Source organism: Cucurbita maxima, unplaced genomic scaffold, assembly GCF_002738345.1.
Source record: "Cucurbita maxima cultivar Rimu unplaced genomic scaffold, Cmax_1.0 Cma_Scf00018, whole genome shotgun sequence".
In the NCBI taxonomy this organism is placed as follows: Eukaryota; Viridiplantae; Streptophyta; class Magnoliopsida; order Cucurbitales; family Cucurbitaceae; genus Cucurbita; species Cucurbita maxima.
Genome location: NW_019272034.1, coordinates 3,867,937 through 3,881,791, shown reverse-complemented (window position 1 = coordinate 3,881,791; position 13,855 = coordinate 3,867,937). Strand labels below are relative to the sequence as shown.

The 13,855-nt window shown below is 35.6% G+C and overlaps 2 protein-coding genes across 5 annotated transcripts; both read left to right on the top strand.

The window, feature by feature from the left end:
* The first annotated feature begins 1,140 nt into the window (after positions 1–1,140).
* On the top strand, positions 1,141–13,598 carry LOC111492593 (protein NETWORKED 4A-like). Of its 4 annotated transcripts, none has more exons than XM_023141946.1 (6): positions 1,141–1,335; positions 1,485–1,596; positions 3,520–4,857; positions 6,328–6,470; positions 6,605–6,675; positions 7,811–7,999. In XM_023141946.1, the coding sequence occupies exons 1-4, from the start codon at positions 1,321–1,323 to the stop codon at positions 6,375–6,377; spliced, it is 1,515 nt and encodes a 504-aa protein (XP_022997714.1). In that variant the 5' UTR covers positions 1,141–1,320; the 3' UTR covers positions 6,378–6,470; positions 6,605–6,675; positions 7,811–7,999. The 4 variants fall into 4 exon arrangements, with proteins under 4 accessions (XP_022997714.1, XP_022997718.1, XP_022997716.1 ...); XM_023141950.1 differs by having other exon boundaries at positions 6,256–6,470; positions 7,811–7,984; XM_023141948.1 differs by lacking the exons at positions 6,328–6,470; positions 6,605–6,675; positions 7,811–7,999 and adding an exon at positions 12,965–13,598 and having other exon boundaries at positions 3,520–4,896.
* LOC111492590 (protein NETWORKED 4A-like) lies at positions 9,786–13,598 on the top strand. The gene is made up of 3 exons (XM_023141944.1): positions 9,786–10,090; positions 10,282–10,393; positions 11,217–13,598. The coding sequence occupies exons 1-3, from the start codon at positions 10,076–10,078 to the stop codon at positions 12,941–12,943; spliced, it is 1,854 nt and encodes a 617-aa protein (XP_022997712.1). The 5' UTR covers positions 9,786–10,075; the 3' UTR covers positions 12,944–13,598.
* Positions 13,599–13,855: the final 257 nt, after the last annotated feature.

The following is a 13,855-nucleotide window of genomic DNA, read 5'->3' as shown; positions in this document are numbered from 1 at the left end:
AAAAAGGGGATGAGGATGTGGATGAGAAATTTAATTTGTCATCGGAGTTAAGGAGGAAATTATAACAGTTTTGTCTGTTATTAATTTAATTTCTTATTTTTATTTAAAATAATATGTTTTTATGTCGAGCTAAAATATTATTTAATAGTTATTTTATTTCGTTAAGATAAGAAATTGACTCAAACCCATGCACATAAACTATTGCAACTCATATCCAACGTTCCCCTACATATCATTGAAATATACTTTGCGAGGAAAACCACATTTTTCGTAACGTTGGACGAAAAGATTTAAAAATAAAATAAAACATAATTGTGTTCCCCTCCCTATTATTGAAATATACTTCGTCAGGAAAACCACATTTTTCGTAACGTTGGACGAAAAGATTTAAAAATTAAAAAAAAATATAATTGTGTGATCTGCATGTTCCATTTATAAAGTACTCACAATCCTAGTTTCGTGGAATGACAGCATGTGAAGTCAACAAGTGAAGGGTATTATGGTCATTTAACCTTCTTCTCCCCCCTCCTTGTCTCATAGTTTTCTAGTTTAAATTAAATAAAAATACCCTCCTTCTAACTAATATTACTCCAACTTTCTAAAATTTCAATAATACCTTTCAATTTTAAATCGTTTTTTTAGTTTAAATTAAATAGAAATACCTTCGATTTTTTGAAAATTCCAATAATACCCTTCAACTTTAAAAAATATTTAATTATATTGTTTAAAAAATATCTATAAACTTTTAAAAATCATATTTATTAAAAAAAATTAAAAAGTAATTATCGTAAAAATATAGATAAAAACCATTTATCTACCGCTTAATATTAATTTTGAAAATATTCATGTGTATGAGCGTTTCCTTGTGTATACTAAAATATATCTAATTTTGAAGGCATTAATGAAATTAACCATTTTTTTTTTTTTTTTGAAGCAAAAACTATTTTTTAAAAAATTTAAGGATAGTATTTGAAAGTTGATAAAATTATTTATTTTTATTAATTTAGCTTAGTTTGTGATTATTGTTTGTATTTCATTTCCTATTATACCCTTCTGGCTTCAAATCCATCATCACATTAGGAAATGATAATTAATTAATTAATTAATACCGTTATTATTAAAGGAGAAGACGAGGGAAGGTTGCAATGTGGACCAGAGATGTACCAGTCGAATCCTCGCCCCGCCCCACCGTTTGCACCAACACCCTGCACTGCCGCTGCCGCCTCGATTTCTGATCGCATTTTTCCAGTTTCAGTTTCAGATAGCAGCGATCCTCTCTCCGAGTGAAGGAACGCCCAACTCCACGCTTTCTACGGCTCCATGGCTTACCCTACGGTACGCTTTCCTTTCGCCATTTCTCTTCTCCGACTGTAATTCTCAATTACACGACCTAATTTTAGATTCTATTGGATGGCCTGCGATTGCCTCATTCGAGCGCTTCTCTCTCATTGTGCTGCGTGTGTGCGCGTTTTTGTTATTTTCAGCCTCCGAGCAATGGTGAGTTGACGAAGGCGGAGTCGAGGAAGTCCCATTCATGGTGGTGGGAAGGTCACATCAGCCCCAAAAATTCTAGATGGCTCCGGGAGAATCTCGCGGGTTAGTTACTAATTTTCTCCTCTCTTTACTCAATTTTGTTTTAGGTCATTCGATCAATGCGTCTCATAACTTTACGACATTTCAATTTGTTTTTAAACGTTATATTATGTTTACGATGTTAGATGAATACGATTCATCACAAATGACTCTCTTCACACTGCAATTATTATATTATCCACCCTGAACATAAGCTCCCATGGTTTTGTTTTAAACTTCTCCAAAGACCTCGTACCAATGGAGAGTATATTATTTTATTATAAACTCATGATCATTAGTATGATATTGTTCACTTTGAATATAAGCTCTCATGGTTTTGTTTTGGATTTCTCCAAAGGTCTCATATCAATGGAGGGTGTATTCTTTGATGATAAACCCATAATCATTTCTTAAATTAATCGATAGGCTATTGGGATAGTTCAAAGCAAAGTCACAAGAGTTTATGCTCAAAGTGAACAATATCATACTATTTTAGAGAGTCGTATTCATCTAACATATAATATTGTTTATTTAAGGTTAGAAAATAAGAACTAAATTAATAAAAAAAATACCTTTAAATTTTATTTAAATTTTTTAAAATTTCAATAATATCTCCCAACTAAAAAAAAAATATTCTTAAAATTTAAAAAATTAAAAAATACTTTTATATTAATTTTGTAAAACCTTCAAAACTTAAAATACATATATATATATATATATATATATATATATATATCTCGTAAAGTATTAAAAGTAACACTGATATTCTTTAAATTTTTCAAATTTTTTTTTATTGTTTATATGACGAATAAATCATCTCCCTTTGAAATAATTCAATAATTCTTCATTTCAATTTTTTTTTCTTACTCTTGAATACCCTTTAATTCCATTTAAAGGTATTTTTAATAATTTAACCATATCTTTAATATCTTTTATTTTTTAGGTTAGAAAAGTTGCCACATATTTTGTTATCTTTAACTATTTTATTAGTAAACAATCGAATAATAATTATTAGAAAAGAGAGGCATTTAAATTCAAATAAAGTTTTAAATTGTTAGTTGAACAAATGCAAAATGTATAGAAATAAGGACTTGTCAACTACCGATATGAATAGAGCTTCTAACCCTCTTTTGTGTTTGTTTTCTTTGAGAATGCTGAAAATGATGAAGGTATTATTAGGTGTTTTCTTTACGCTAAATTAATTAAAATACCTCTAAACTTAAAAAAAAAAAAAAAAAAAAAAAATACCATTGTCATTAATTTTGAATAGAAACGGTTAAGAACTCTTAAAAGTTTCATTAATATTCTTGAACTTTTTAAAAATGTTCAAAAATACTCTTTGGGATAGTACCATGTTTAAAAAAATATCCCTTAAATTTTAAAAGTACACCTTTACTCTTTATGAAAAAAAAAGTTCAAAAGAAACCCTTTATGCATACTTCCAAACTTTTTGTATTTTTTAATAATATGGATATTTTTTTTAACTATTTAAAGTGTTTTTGAAGCTTTAAAAAAAAGTTTAAAGGTATTAATAAAACTTTTGAAAGCTCCAAAGGTAATTTTTAAACTTTTTCAGAGTTAAAAAGGTAGTTTTGAAATAAATAAATTTAGTCAGATGCATTTTTTTAAGTTTAAGGATATTGATTTTTTTTTTTTTTTTTTTTAAATTAAGGATATTATTGAAGCTTATTAATTAATTTACCACTTTTATGTGATTCAACCGTTCTCTCCATTTTCAATTCATATTTTAAAGGGGTGGGGTTAAATCTGGGAAGATGGGCAGCAGTTGCAAAAATTTAGCTTCTTCCTTCTATCTACACGAATTTTATTTCGTTAGTTTTACAATCTCCATTTTTTATTATAGCAACTCAACGATTGGCGAAAGCCCATGTAAATTTTTCATCAAAATGCTATGCAAAAAATTGACCAAACGATCATTGATGTTAGACATGGACCGCAGCATCAAACATATGTTGAGGCTAATAGAAGAGGATGCAGATTCATTTGCCAAGAAGGCTGAGATGTATTATCAGAAGAGGCCAATGATGATCTCTTACATTTGGGAGTTCTACAGCACGTATCGTTCCCTTGTTGAGCGTTATGATCATGTAACAGGAGAGCTCCGAAGAAATATCCCTTCAGATCTACAATCCCACGGCTCTGATATCTGTGATCTTATCTCTGAGCCACGAGCTGCTGGCTTCGATGTCTTCCTTGGATCTGGTGGCAGCAACTCTGATACTTGCCAAAAGGAAGGATATGATTCATCTTTTTTCACAGATTCTGAACCTGGATCTGATGATTCCTCGGTGTACAATTATTCAGATGGTGATCAAGGACTGAACAGGAAGATGATGGAATTGGAGAATGAGCTCAGAGAGGCTAAAGAACAGCTCCACATGAAGGAGGATAATGCAGAAGAATGTTCATTTCCATTCAAAGCGGCAACAGATGAAAATTCAGACATTCAAATTATGAGGTTGAAAAGTGAGCACCAGAAGAATATTTTATCAGAATTGACCAAGGATTTGCAGGCTGAGTCAGTGTCCGCTACAATGGCAGATACTCAAAAGCATGAGGATGGGATTCTAGTGGAAGAGCTAAGAATTACAAAGGAAAAACTTGAGAACTCGCAGAAAGAACATTCTAAATTAAAATTTGAACTTGAGAACAATAAAGCACCAGAGAAAATCTGCCATTTGCCGGATGAGCTTGAAGCTGTTCGTAAAGATACTGACACATGGAAGGACAAGGTGAGTGCAGATAGAAGAGCGGTCGCCGAGCTCCAAGAAAGAATTTCAAGGTTGAAAGCTAGAGATCTTAAACTAGCAGTATCTAATGCTGGGCATAAATTTTTTCCTGAGAATGTACCGATTAAGGCTGAAATATCTCAGCCACTTAAGGAACAAGCTCTGTTGGAGGATGAGATCAGAAAAATCAAGACAGAAAAGGTGGATTTGGAGGAGAGACTTAACCGTGAGATTGAAACTCTTCAAAGTGGCCTAAACGGCTTCCAATCTGAAAGAGATCAGCTCCACGCAGAAGTTACTACTTTAAAAGAGAATTTGAGCTCTAAAGGTAAGCTTGTGCAAAAATTGGAAAAGGAACGTGTGGAACTAGAAGGGAAGGTGGAGAGGCAAAGAGTAGTGATAATGGAAGGAGCAGAGGAAAAAAGAGAGGCTATAAGGCAGCTATGTTTTTCAATTGAGCATTACAGGAGTGGATATCATATGCTTAGAGAAGTTTTTATCAGTCGAAAGTGGGATCTCGTGTTCGCACCTCAAGGCAAGTCATGACTCTAGTATTTGATTTTGAAATTGTTAAATTCCAATCTTGAAAAGTCTGTTAATAGAGAGTCTGCAACAGTTAACTGTATATTGGATCATGATAGGTTATCTGTTTGTTAAAAAATGATGTGTATGTAGTTTTTTAGAGTAACAATAAATGGGTGCTTGTCCAATGGCTAGCTGTAGATGGTCACCCTTGAAGAGAGTGCATAATAGCTTGCTGATCGAGCGCTCTTGCGCTGAATGTCCTATGTTTTGTTTTCACATGGTCCCGTGTCAAGAGTCGAACTCCTTACTTTAGAGCTCTTCAAGCTGAATTACAGATTGAAGCATTTTAACATCATCGTTGGTTATTAAGCTTTGTCCAACGCCTACCTGTTGCTCTTTTATCTTTATTTAAAGCAGAATTATGAATATGGTATTCCATGCTTTGAAAACCAACGTTGTCCTGTTCAAGTATTGACTTACAATGTTTAATGATCAGTTATGATGGGAGACCATACAAATTTAGATTGCTCAACCGTTCATTTGTCTCTTATTTGGATCTGAAGATCCTTTTTGTTTCTTCATACCCTTTATATTTGAAGTTATTTCATTGAAGGGTGTTGGTGAAGAAAAAATGAGGACTCTCACTCTCTCTTTCTATGACCGATTCATTATATCATCTTGTCTCCTCTATGCTTCTTATCTACCGTATGCTTAATCAATCCAAATTTATAATAGTCCATGTTCCAGAAGTCATGGCTTCCTTTACCCTCACACATCATTGTTGAGGATTGTTGGGAGTCCCATATTGGCTAATTAAGGAGTTGTTCATGGGTTTATAAGTAAGGAATACATCTCCATTGATATGAGACCTTTTGGGGAAGCTCAAAGCAAAGCCATGATAGCTTATGCTCAAAGTGGATAATATCATACCATTGTAGAGAGTCGTGGTTCCTAACATGGTATCAGAGTCATGCCCTTAACTTAGCCATGTCAATAGAATCCTCAAGTTTCGAACAAAGAAATTGCTAGCCTCGAAAGTGTAGTCAAAAGTGACTCAAGTGTCGAATAAATGGTGTACTTTGTTTGAGGGCTCCAGAGAAAGGAGTCGAGCCTCGATTAAGAGGAGGAATACATCTCCATTAGTATGAGACCTTTTAGGAAATCCCAAAGCAAAGCCACGAGAGCTTATGCTCAAAGTGGACAATATCATACCATTGTATAGAATCGTAGTTCCTAACAATCATATCATTAACTCTGATGAATTAAACATAGTCGACTTTTTTAAATTTTAGGTCCATCAATGATGATCTATTGCACAAATAGAGTGTTTATGTTTTCCTATCAAAGTGCAGCAGTATGTGTTTCTTCTAGCTTCCCCCGCCCCTTACTCTTTCTATTTCTATGGCAGATCCTTGATGGTTTAAATCGAACTATTTGCTTATCTTTGGAACTGGACTCTCTACAAATGAAAATCAAATAGGATGCATCGGCAGCCAGATCATGTTGTGGCTTTCTTATTGGCCGAACTAGAAACCAGTGGATCTCTTGATGGACAGCAGAGATTAGTTGTTAAAGGAAGGGTTGCACCAAAGAACTCTGAATGAATTCTGCGTTGATATGTCAGTAAGTGGCCTCATTGCTTTATTTCATTGTCTTTAGCTGCCAAATGTGATCTAAATTCAGACTGGTTGTTTTCTCTTTATGGAGTCCATTTTTCGAGTTGTTTTTACCCATTTTATTCTTCTGACTTATTTTAGGACATATTGGAGGAACTTTAGGAAATTTTGAATTTTCTGAAGACCGTGAGCTTGGGAAGTCAGACATTCAAGTAAGTTGCCACATGAATTATTTTTATAGCAATACTTTTAGGGGTCGTTGCCACATGAATTATTTTTATAGCAATACTTTTAGGGGTCGATTAAGATATTAGGCTACTAATTAGAATGCATGGTTTTAGGCCTAATTAACCAAGAAATATGTTAGCGAAGCCTAAGAACTTGGTAATTTTCCAGTTTAGCATGCTATTGTGTTTTACCGCAGCAGTTGTATGATTGTTGATCGTTTGATTGAGCATGTTGGACATCTATATATCTATGATATACCCATAGAAGCATGTTATAGGGGTTAGACACCCATGTATGCAAAGTTAATGCTGTGAATATTCGCTTATGTGCCCTAGGGAGTATGGAATGATATATGGATGAACATGAGCAGCTGTTTTACGTTTCCTTAGTCATAGAACTTACATTTAGGCCTCACAAGTATTTCAGGTTGACTAAGTATCAAGTAGGGACAATTGGAAAGTAACCCCGCTTTCCTAGGGGTCTACGTGGTACAAAGAGTTTAGTGGTCACCGATAAAAGGTCTCAGAAGTTGTATTTGGTATACTATTGGGGAGCACCCAATAGACAGATACCCATACATACGAGAGACTTACCCCAAAGCCTGTTACAAGGACAATTTGACTCACGCACAAAGGAGGAGGTTGATGATAAACTTTGGAAAACGAAAAACATGGAGCTAAACATATCTGAAAACCTACATTATTATGGCCTTGAGGGGATTAAGTATACACCCTAGAGTGGAGTGTATGGGGTTAGGATATGCATGAGGCTTATAGGGCTAGCAAGCATAGACTACATCTCATGATATTGCCTAACATTAAGGTTAGTATATGAGCATATAGCATAAGAAACCGTCGTAAAGATTAAGTCCGATAAAAACCTACAAATATCCTTCAATTATTTTATATTTTTATTGACCCTGCCTTCCTGAAAGACAGCAGAGGAACAGCAGAGGATTTGACTTTTGCATGTTCTCGAAAGGCAATTAGTTAATTATTTAGTTCCTTTTCACATTCAGGAATATGAGAAGACTTTTGGTGTTGTATTCCATTTTACAAGCTTTCTCGTTCTTTCTTGTGTTCATGGTTTAAGGCTTATGGTGCTTTGTGTGATTTACAGTGTGGTTCTGGACGATCAGTTGCTCCAATTAAAGCTGGTTTTGTTGCGGCAGGAGGAACGCTGGGACATGATTTCTTACTTGTTATATGGAGCCTGATGTTTTTTAGTACTACCTGGAACAATTAAATCCACCGCTAGCCGATATTATCCACTTTAACCTGTTACGTATTGCCATCGGCCTTACCGTTTTAAAACGCCTATATTAGAGAGAGGTTTCCACTCCTTAATTAGGAATGTTTTGTTCTTCCCTCCAACTAACGTGGAATCTCACAATTTACTTTCTTGAGGTCCTAGCATCCTTGCTGGCAAACCGCCCGATGTCTCGCTTTGATGCCATCTGTAACAGCCCAAGTTCACTGCTAGCAGATATTGTCCGTTTTTGCCTGTTACGTATCGTCATCAGCCTCATAGTTTTAAAACGCAGTTACTGAGGAGAGGTTTCGATACATTCATAAAAAAATATTTCATTATCCTCTCCAACTAATGTGGTATCTCACAATTCACTCACTCGAGGGCCCATCGTCCTCATTGATACACCGCCTGGTGTCTGGCTCTAATACCATTTGTAATAACTCTAAGTCTACCGCTAACAAATATTGTCTGATTTAGTCTATTACGTATTACCATCAACTTCACAGTTTTTAAATACGTTTATTAGGAAGAGGTTTTTACACTCTTATAACGATATAACGAATGTGAGATCTCACATTACCTCTTGTTAGAAACTTAGTCGACGTGAATGGGATACCATAATTGGAGTTCTAGAATTGAAGTTTATGATGGGTTATGAAGTGTTATTTTACTCTCTCTATCAGTGTGGCACACTTGAATTTGAAGGGATACAGTGAGGAACCATTCGTTTACTTCACCATTTACATCCATTAATAATAAGTTTAGTTGACCATATGGTAATTGTTGCTGACACATGGTGCCAAGCATTGAATATGACAGCTGATTAGATTTTTATTTGATTCCATTCAAAAGCACCAGCCTTTTCCTGTTTTGTAGCAATTATTTGTTTTGTTTTCTATTTCAATTCAAGGTATTCTTGTTTATGTCCGAGACAAAAATTACGAGCGTATGAATTCGTAGAGTTGGGTTGTAACCCTTTTTCAGGTTCGTCGAGTTGATTTGACAAAGAAAAACCTATCAATCGAACTAAATTTTTGGTTTTCAAAAAATTAAAATCAACTAAAAAAAACAGATCTAACCCGTTCAAATTGGTCGAGTTACCAAGTCATATAAACACTCTTACTACGAATACCGTTTAATATCTACTTTGTAATGTTAATGATATATATGATCTAACGACCTATCACATGGAGAAGTTTATGTAAATAAATTATTGCAATTCCTATTTAATTTGATGATACGTAAAATTGACTCAAATTTATGGATATATAAATAACAATGATCCGACATTATTCCATTTATGAGTTATTTTGTTTTACTAAGATGATAATAAAAACTTATGTAACCAAAATGAAATTATTGCATAAACTATTACGAACTCGTATTTAATTCAACAATACGTAAAATTAACTCAAGCTCATAAATACATAAATAACTATCACCAAATGTTCGGTTAAGATTGTTCAACAACGTATAACTTTAGATGAACACAAAGAACAGGAGACCGATAATTCAAAAGGAATATTGGCTATATATATATATATATAACAACCGTGAATACAGAGAATAAGAAAAGGGCATTTAGCACGACTAATCCGATTTCAATTTAAATTTACTAAATATAGCTTTCAAAGATTTAAACGACACAGACACATATATCAGATTTTACTAATATCTTTCAAATATATCTCACATTATTTGATTCAGAGTTAAAGGCTGGTTGCGTGGAATCCAGGTTTCGTGGAAGGAAAGCATGTGAAGTAAAGCAGGGAAGGGCAATATGGTCATTTAACCTTGTTTGAAGCCGCGGCCAGCCCCACCGACTATACCAACACCACTGCAAACTGCTGAAACTGATCATATTTATTGCTTTCAAACCTCCATTTCCGCGCCTCGATTTTGAATCCCCGTCGCTAACAAACAAACCAAATTACTGTTTAATGCGCCTAAAATCCCTTTTCTTTCTACCTGCATTCCTCCATCGATGGCCGATTTCGTTTCGTTTTTGTTCAGGATGTAAATTGGCTGTATTCTGATCTTAGTTTTTAAAGCTTGAGTTTCGATTTCAGTATCAGATTGCAGGGATCTTCTCTCTGGTGAACGTACTCCGAACTCCACGATTTCTTCGGCTCAATGGCTAACTCAGTGGTATGTGTTGCTTTTGCCACTCCTCTTCTTCTTCTTCTTTGCCTACTTCATCATTATGATCCCATTTTACAGTCTATTCGATTGTTTTTTTTTTTTTTTTGTTTTTGGTTTATTAACATCTCGATGAACTGCGACTGCTTTTCTCGTGCTTCTCTCTCACTGTGCTGTGTATGTGTTTTTCTTGTTCCCAGTCTCCGAGTGACAGGCAATTGAAGAGGTTGGAGTCTGGGAAGTCTCATTCTTGGTGGTGGGATAGTCACCTCAGCCCCAGAAACTCTAGATGGCTCACGGAGAATCTCGAGGGTTTGTTACTAATTTTCTCCTCTCTGCTTAATTCTGTTGTAGGCATCGAGTGATTGCTAATTCATAGTATCAATGCCGGCTTAAGCAATCGTCTGATAATTATACAACACTTCAATTTGTTTTTCCATGTATTATGCTAATAGTATTGTTCATGTAATTTTAAATTATAATTATAAATGTCACTTTCAGAGTATAAAACATTGGTGAACTACATATTTAACATGCCCTGACAGTGGCTTCCAATCCCCAAATTGCTTTATGCTGCCTTGCACAGATAGGGAACGTTTGTTTTAGGATAGTACTTTCCTCTTTTGTGTTCCTTTTCTCTGGGAGTGCTAGAAAAGATGAAGGTATTATTAGGTGCATTGGCAATGCTCCAATATTTAGAGGATCTTTTTATGGCATACCTTTCTTTTACTATAATTGGCTTTATGCGGTTTCTTGTAATCTTAACCCACTCAAATATCCCCTCCTCGTCTTGCCAAATAACGACTAAGGAAATTGTTCTCCAATTCTCTAGTGACATGACATCTGTTTCCTTTATGCTAGAATCTTTTCCTTTTATTCAACAGGTCTCTAAGTTCATATTCTAAAAGGGGTGGGGTTAAATTTGGGAATATAGGCAGCAGTTGCAAAATTTTAGCTTCTTCCTTCTTTCTGCATGAATCTTATGGTACCTGGGTTCAACTGCCCAAACATTTGCATGGAATTAGTTCCTGTATGCTCCAATTTTACTACTGCAATTCAACAATAGGTGAAAGCCAATGTTAATTTTTCATCAAAATGCCAATCAAAAAATTGACAAAACGATCCCTTATGGTAGAGATGGACCGCAGCATCAAACGTATGTTGAAGCTAATAGAAGAGGATGCAGATTCATTTGCCAAGAAGGCTGAGATGTATTATCAGAAGAGGCCAGTGTTGATCTCTCATGTTGAGGAGTTCTATCGCATGTATCGTTCCCTTGCTGAGCGTTACGATCATGTGACAGGAGAGCTGCGAAAAAATATTCCTTCAGATCTACAATCCCAGGGCTCTGGTATTTGTGACCTGCCCTCTGAGCCATCCTCTACATGGCCCTCTCCTGATCAAAGGCTTGGACGTCGTAGATCTGGGCCACGAGCTGCTGGTTTTGATTTCTTCCTTGGATCTGGTGGGAGCAATGATATTTGCCAAAAGGAAGGAGATGAATCATCATCCTTAACAGAATCTGAACCTGATTCCGATGACTCCTCGGTGTACAATTATGCAGGTGGTGATCAAGGACTGAACAGGAAGATGATTGAATTGGAGATTGAGCTTCGTGAGGCCAGAGAAAAGATCCGCATGAAGGAGGAAAATGCAGAAAGTTCATTTCCATTCAAGGGGTTAACAGATGAAAATTCTGATGATGCTTTTGCTAGAAATAGAGAGGAAGAATTAAGGAATGCAAATGAGAAGCTGCGAATTTCAGACATCCAGATCACGAGGTTGAAAAATAAGCTCCTGAAATACGAGCAATCAGAATTGACCAAAGATTTGAAGGCTGAGTCTGTATCTGCTACAATGGCAGATACCAAGAGGCATGAGGATGAGGTTCCCTTGGTCATTAATCTGGAATCAGAGGTTGAAGAACATCATACAGGTTTGGAAGATGACCAAGTGATTAACGTTCAGGGATTGGTGGCAGAGCTAAAAATTACAAAGGAAAGACTTGAGAACTCGCAGAAAGAACTTTGTAAATTGAAACTTCAACATGAGAATAATAGGTCACCCGAGAAAATCTGCCATTTGCAGGATGAGCTTGAAGCTGCTCGAAAAGATACTGCCACGTGGAAGGCCAAGCTGAGTGCAGAGAAAAGAGAGGTCTCTAAACTCCAAGAAAGAATTGTGAGGTTGAAAGCTAGTTTATTAGATCGAGATCATGAGATCAGAGATTTAAATTTAGCAGTATCTGATGCTGAGCAGAAAATTTTTCCTGAGAAAACACAGATTAAGGCTGAAATATCTCGGCTACTTGAGGAACGAGCTCTGTTGATGGAACAACTAAGAAAATGGGAACATCAAACTCGTCTTTTGGAGGATGAGATCAGAAAAGTCAAGAGGGAAAAGGTGGTTTTGGAGGAGAGACTTAATCGTGAGATTCAGTTGTTGGAAACGACCATTGTTAACAAAGTAGAATGCATTGAGAATCTTAAAAGTGGCCTTGATGGCTTCCAATCTGAAAGAGATCAGCTCCATTCCGAAGTTATTACTTTGAAAGAGAATTTGAGCTCTAAAGACAAGCAGGTAACCAAAATAAACGAGCATGTGCAAAAATTGGAAAGGGAACGTGTGGAACTTGTATCAGGTGTTGAAAAAGCAAATAGGAGGGCAGAGGAGTTAAGATTAAGAGAGAAGGAACTAGAAGGGAAGGTCGAGAGGCAAAGAGTACTAATAATGGAAGGAGCAGAGGAAAAAAGAGAGGCTATAAGGCAGCTATGTTTTTCGATTGAGCATTACAGGAGTGAATATCATATGCTTAAAGAAGTTTTTATCAGTCAAAAGTGTGCTCTCATGTCCGCATCTTAAGGCAAGTCATCGCATTGTTAATATTGGCTCTTGAAGAGTTGTTGGCCTGTTTTTGGGATGAAACAATCAGTTAATAGAGAGTCTGCAACAGTTGACCGTGGATTGGAACATAATACAGTTCTGTTTGTTAAAATAATGATGTATATGTAGTTGTTTAGAGTAACAATAAATGGGTGTTTGTCCAACAACTAGCTGTTGATGGTCACTCTTGAAAGAGTGTGTAATAGCTCACTGATCGAGTACTCTTATGCAGAATATCCTAGGTTTTGATTTCACAGCTCTGACGTAATTCATAAATGGTCCAGTGTCGAGAGGCCAAACGCCTTACTTTAGCACTCTATAGGCTGAATTATAGAGCTGCTTTCTCTCCTCACTAATCTTTGATCTTTTAATGTCTGTCGAAGATGAATGTGAACCCAGCCAATCAAATGTGCTCCATATTCTTGGGCCTGTCTTTTGTTGTGTATAAGATGCAAGGATTGAAGCATTTTAACTGACATCATCGTTGATTATTAAGCTTTGTCCAAGGTCTACCTGTTGCTCTTTTATGTTTACTTAAAGCAGGATTATGAATACGGTAAGTCTCCTGTTCAATTGTTGACCTGTTCAAGTGTTGCCATATAAGGATTAATGATTGGTTACAAACTCTTTCTGTCTCGCATAGGATCTGGATTTCATTCGGATCTGAAGATGAAGGCTTTATTGTACTTGTTTGTTTATTCATATCCTTAATACTTGGAGTTATTTTATTGAAGGTGTTGGTGAAGAAAAGATGAGTCAACTCACTCTCTCCCTCTATGACTGGTTTGGATTATATTATTTTGTCTCATCTATACTCTCTTACCTACCGTACGCTTAATTAAATCCATATTTGATCATAATAGTCTATGTTCCAAAAGTCATAAGGCTTCC

Bases quoted from the DNA above. Each gene is read 5' to 3' on its own strand.
- LOC111492593 (XM_023141946.1), top strand. The intron at 1,597-3,519 runs GTTAGTTACTAA...CATTGATGTTAG, and splicing joins GCTCCGGGAGAATCTCGCGG to ACATGGACCGCAGCATCAAA. The intron at 4,858-6,327 runs GCAAGTCATGAC...AAAATCAAATAG, and splicing joins TCTCGTGTTCGCACCTCAAG to GATGCATCGGCAGCCAGATC.
- LOC111492590 (XM_023141944.1), top strand. The intron at 10,394-11,216 runs GTTTGTTACTAA...CCCTTATGGTAG, and splicing joins GCTCACGGAGAATCTCGAGG to AGATGGACCGCAGCATCAAA.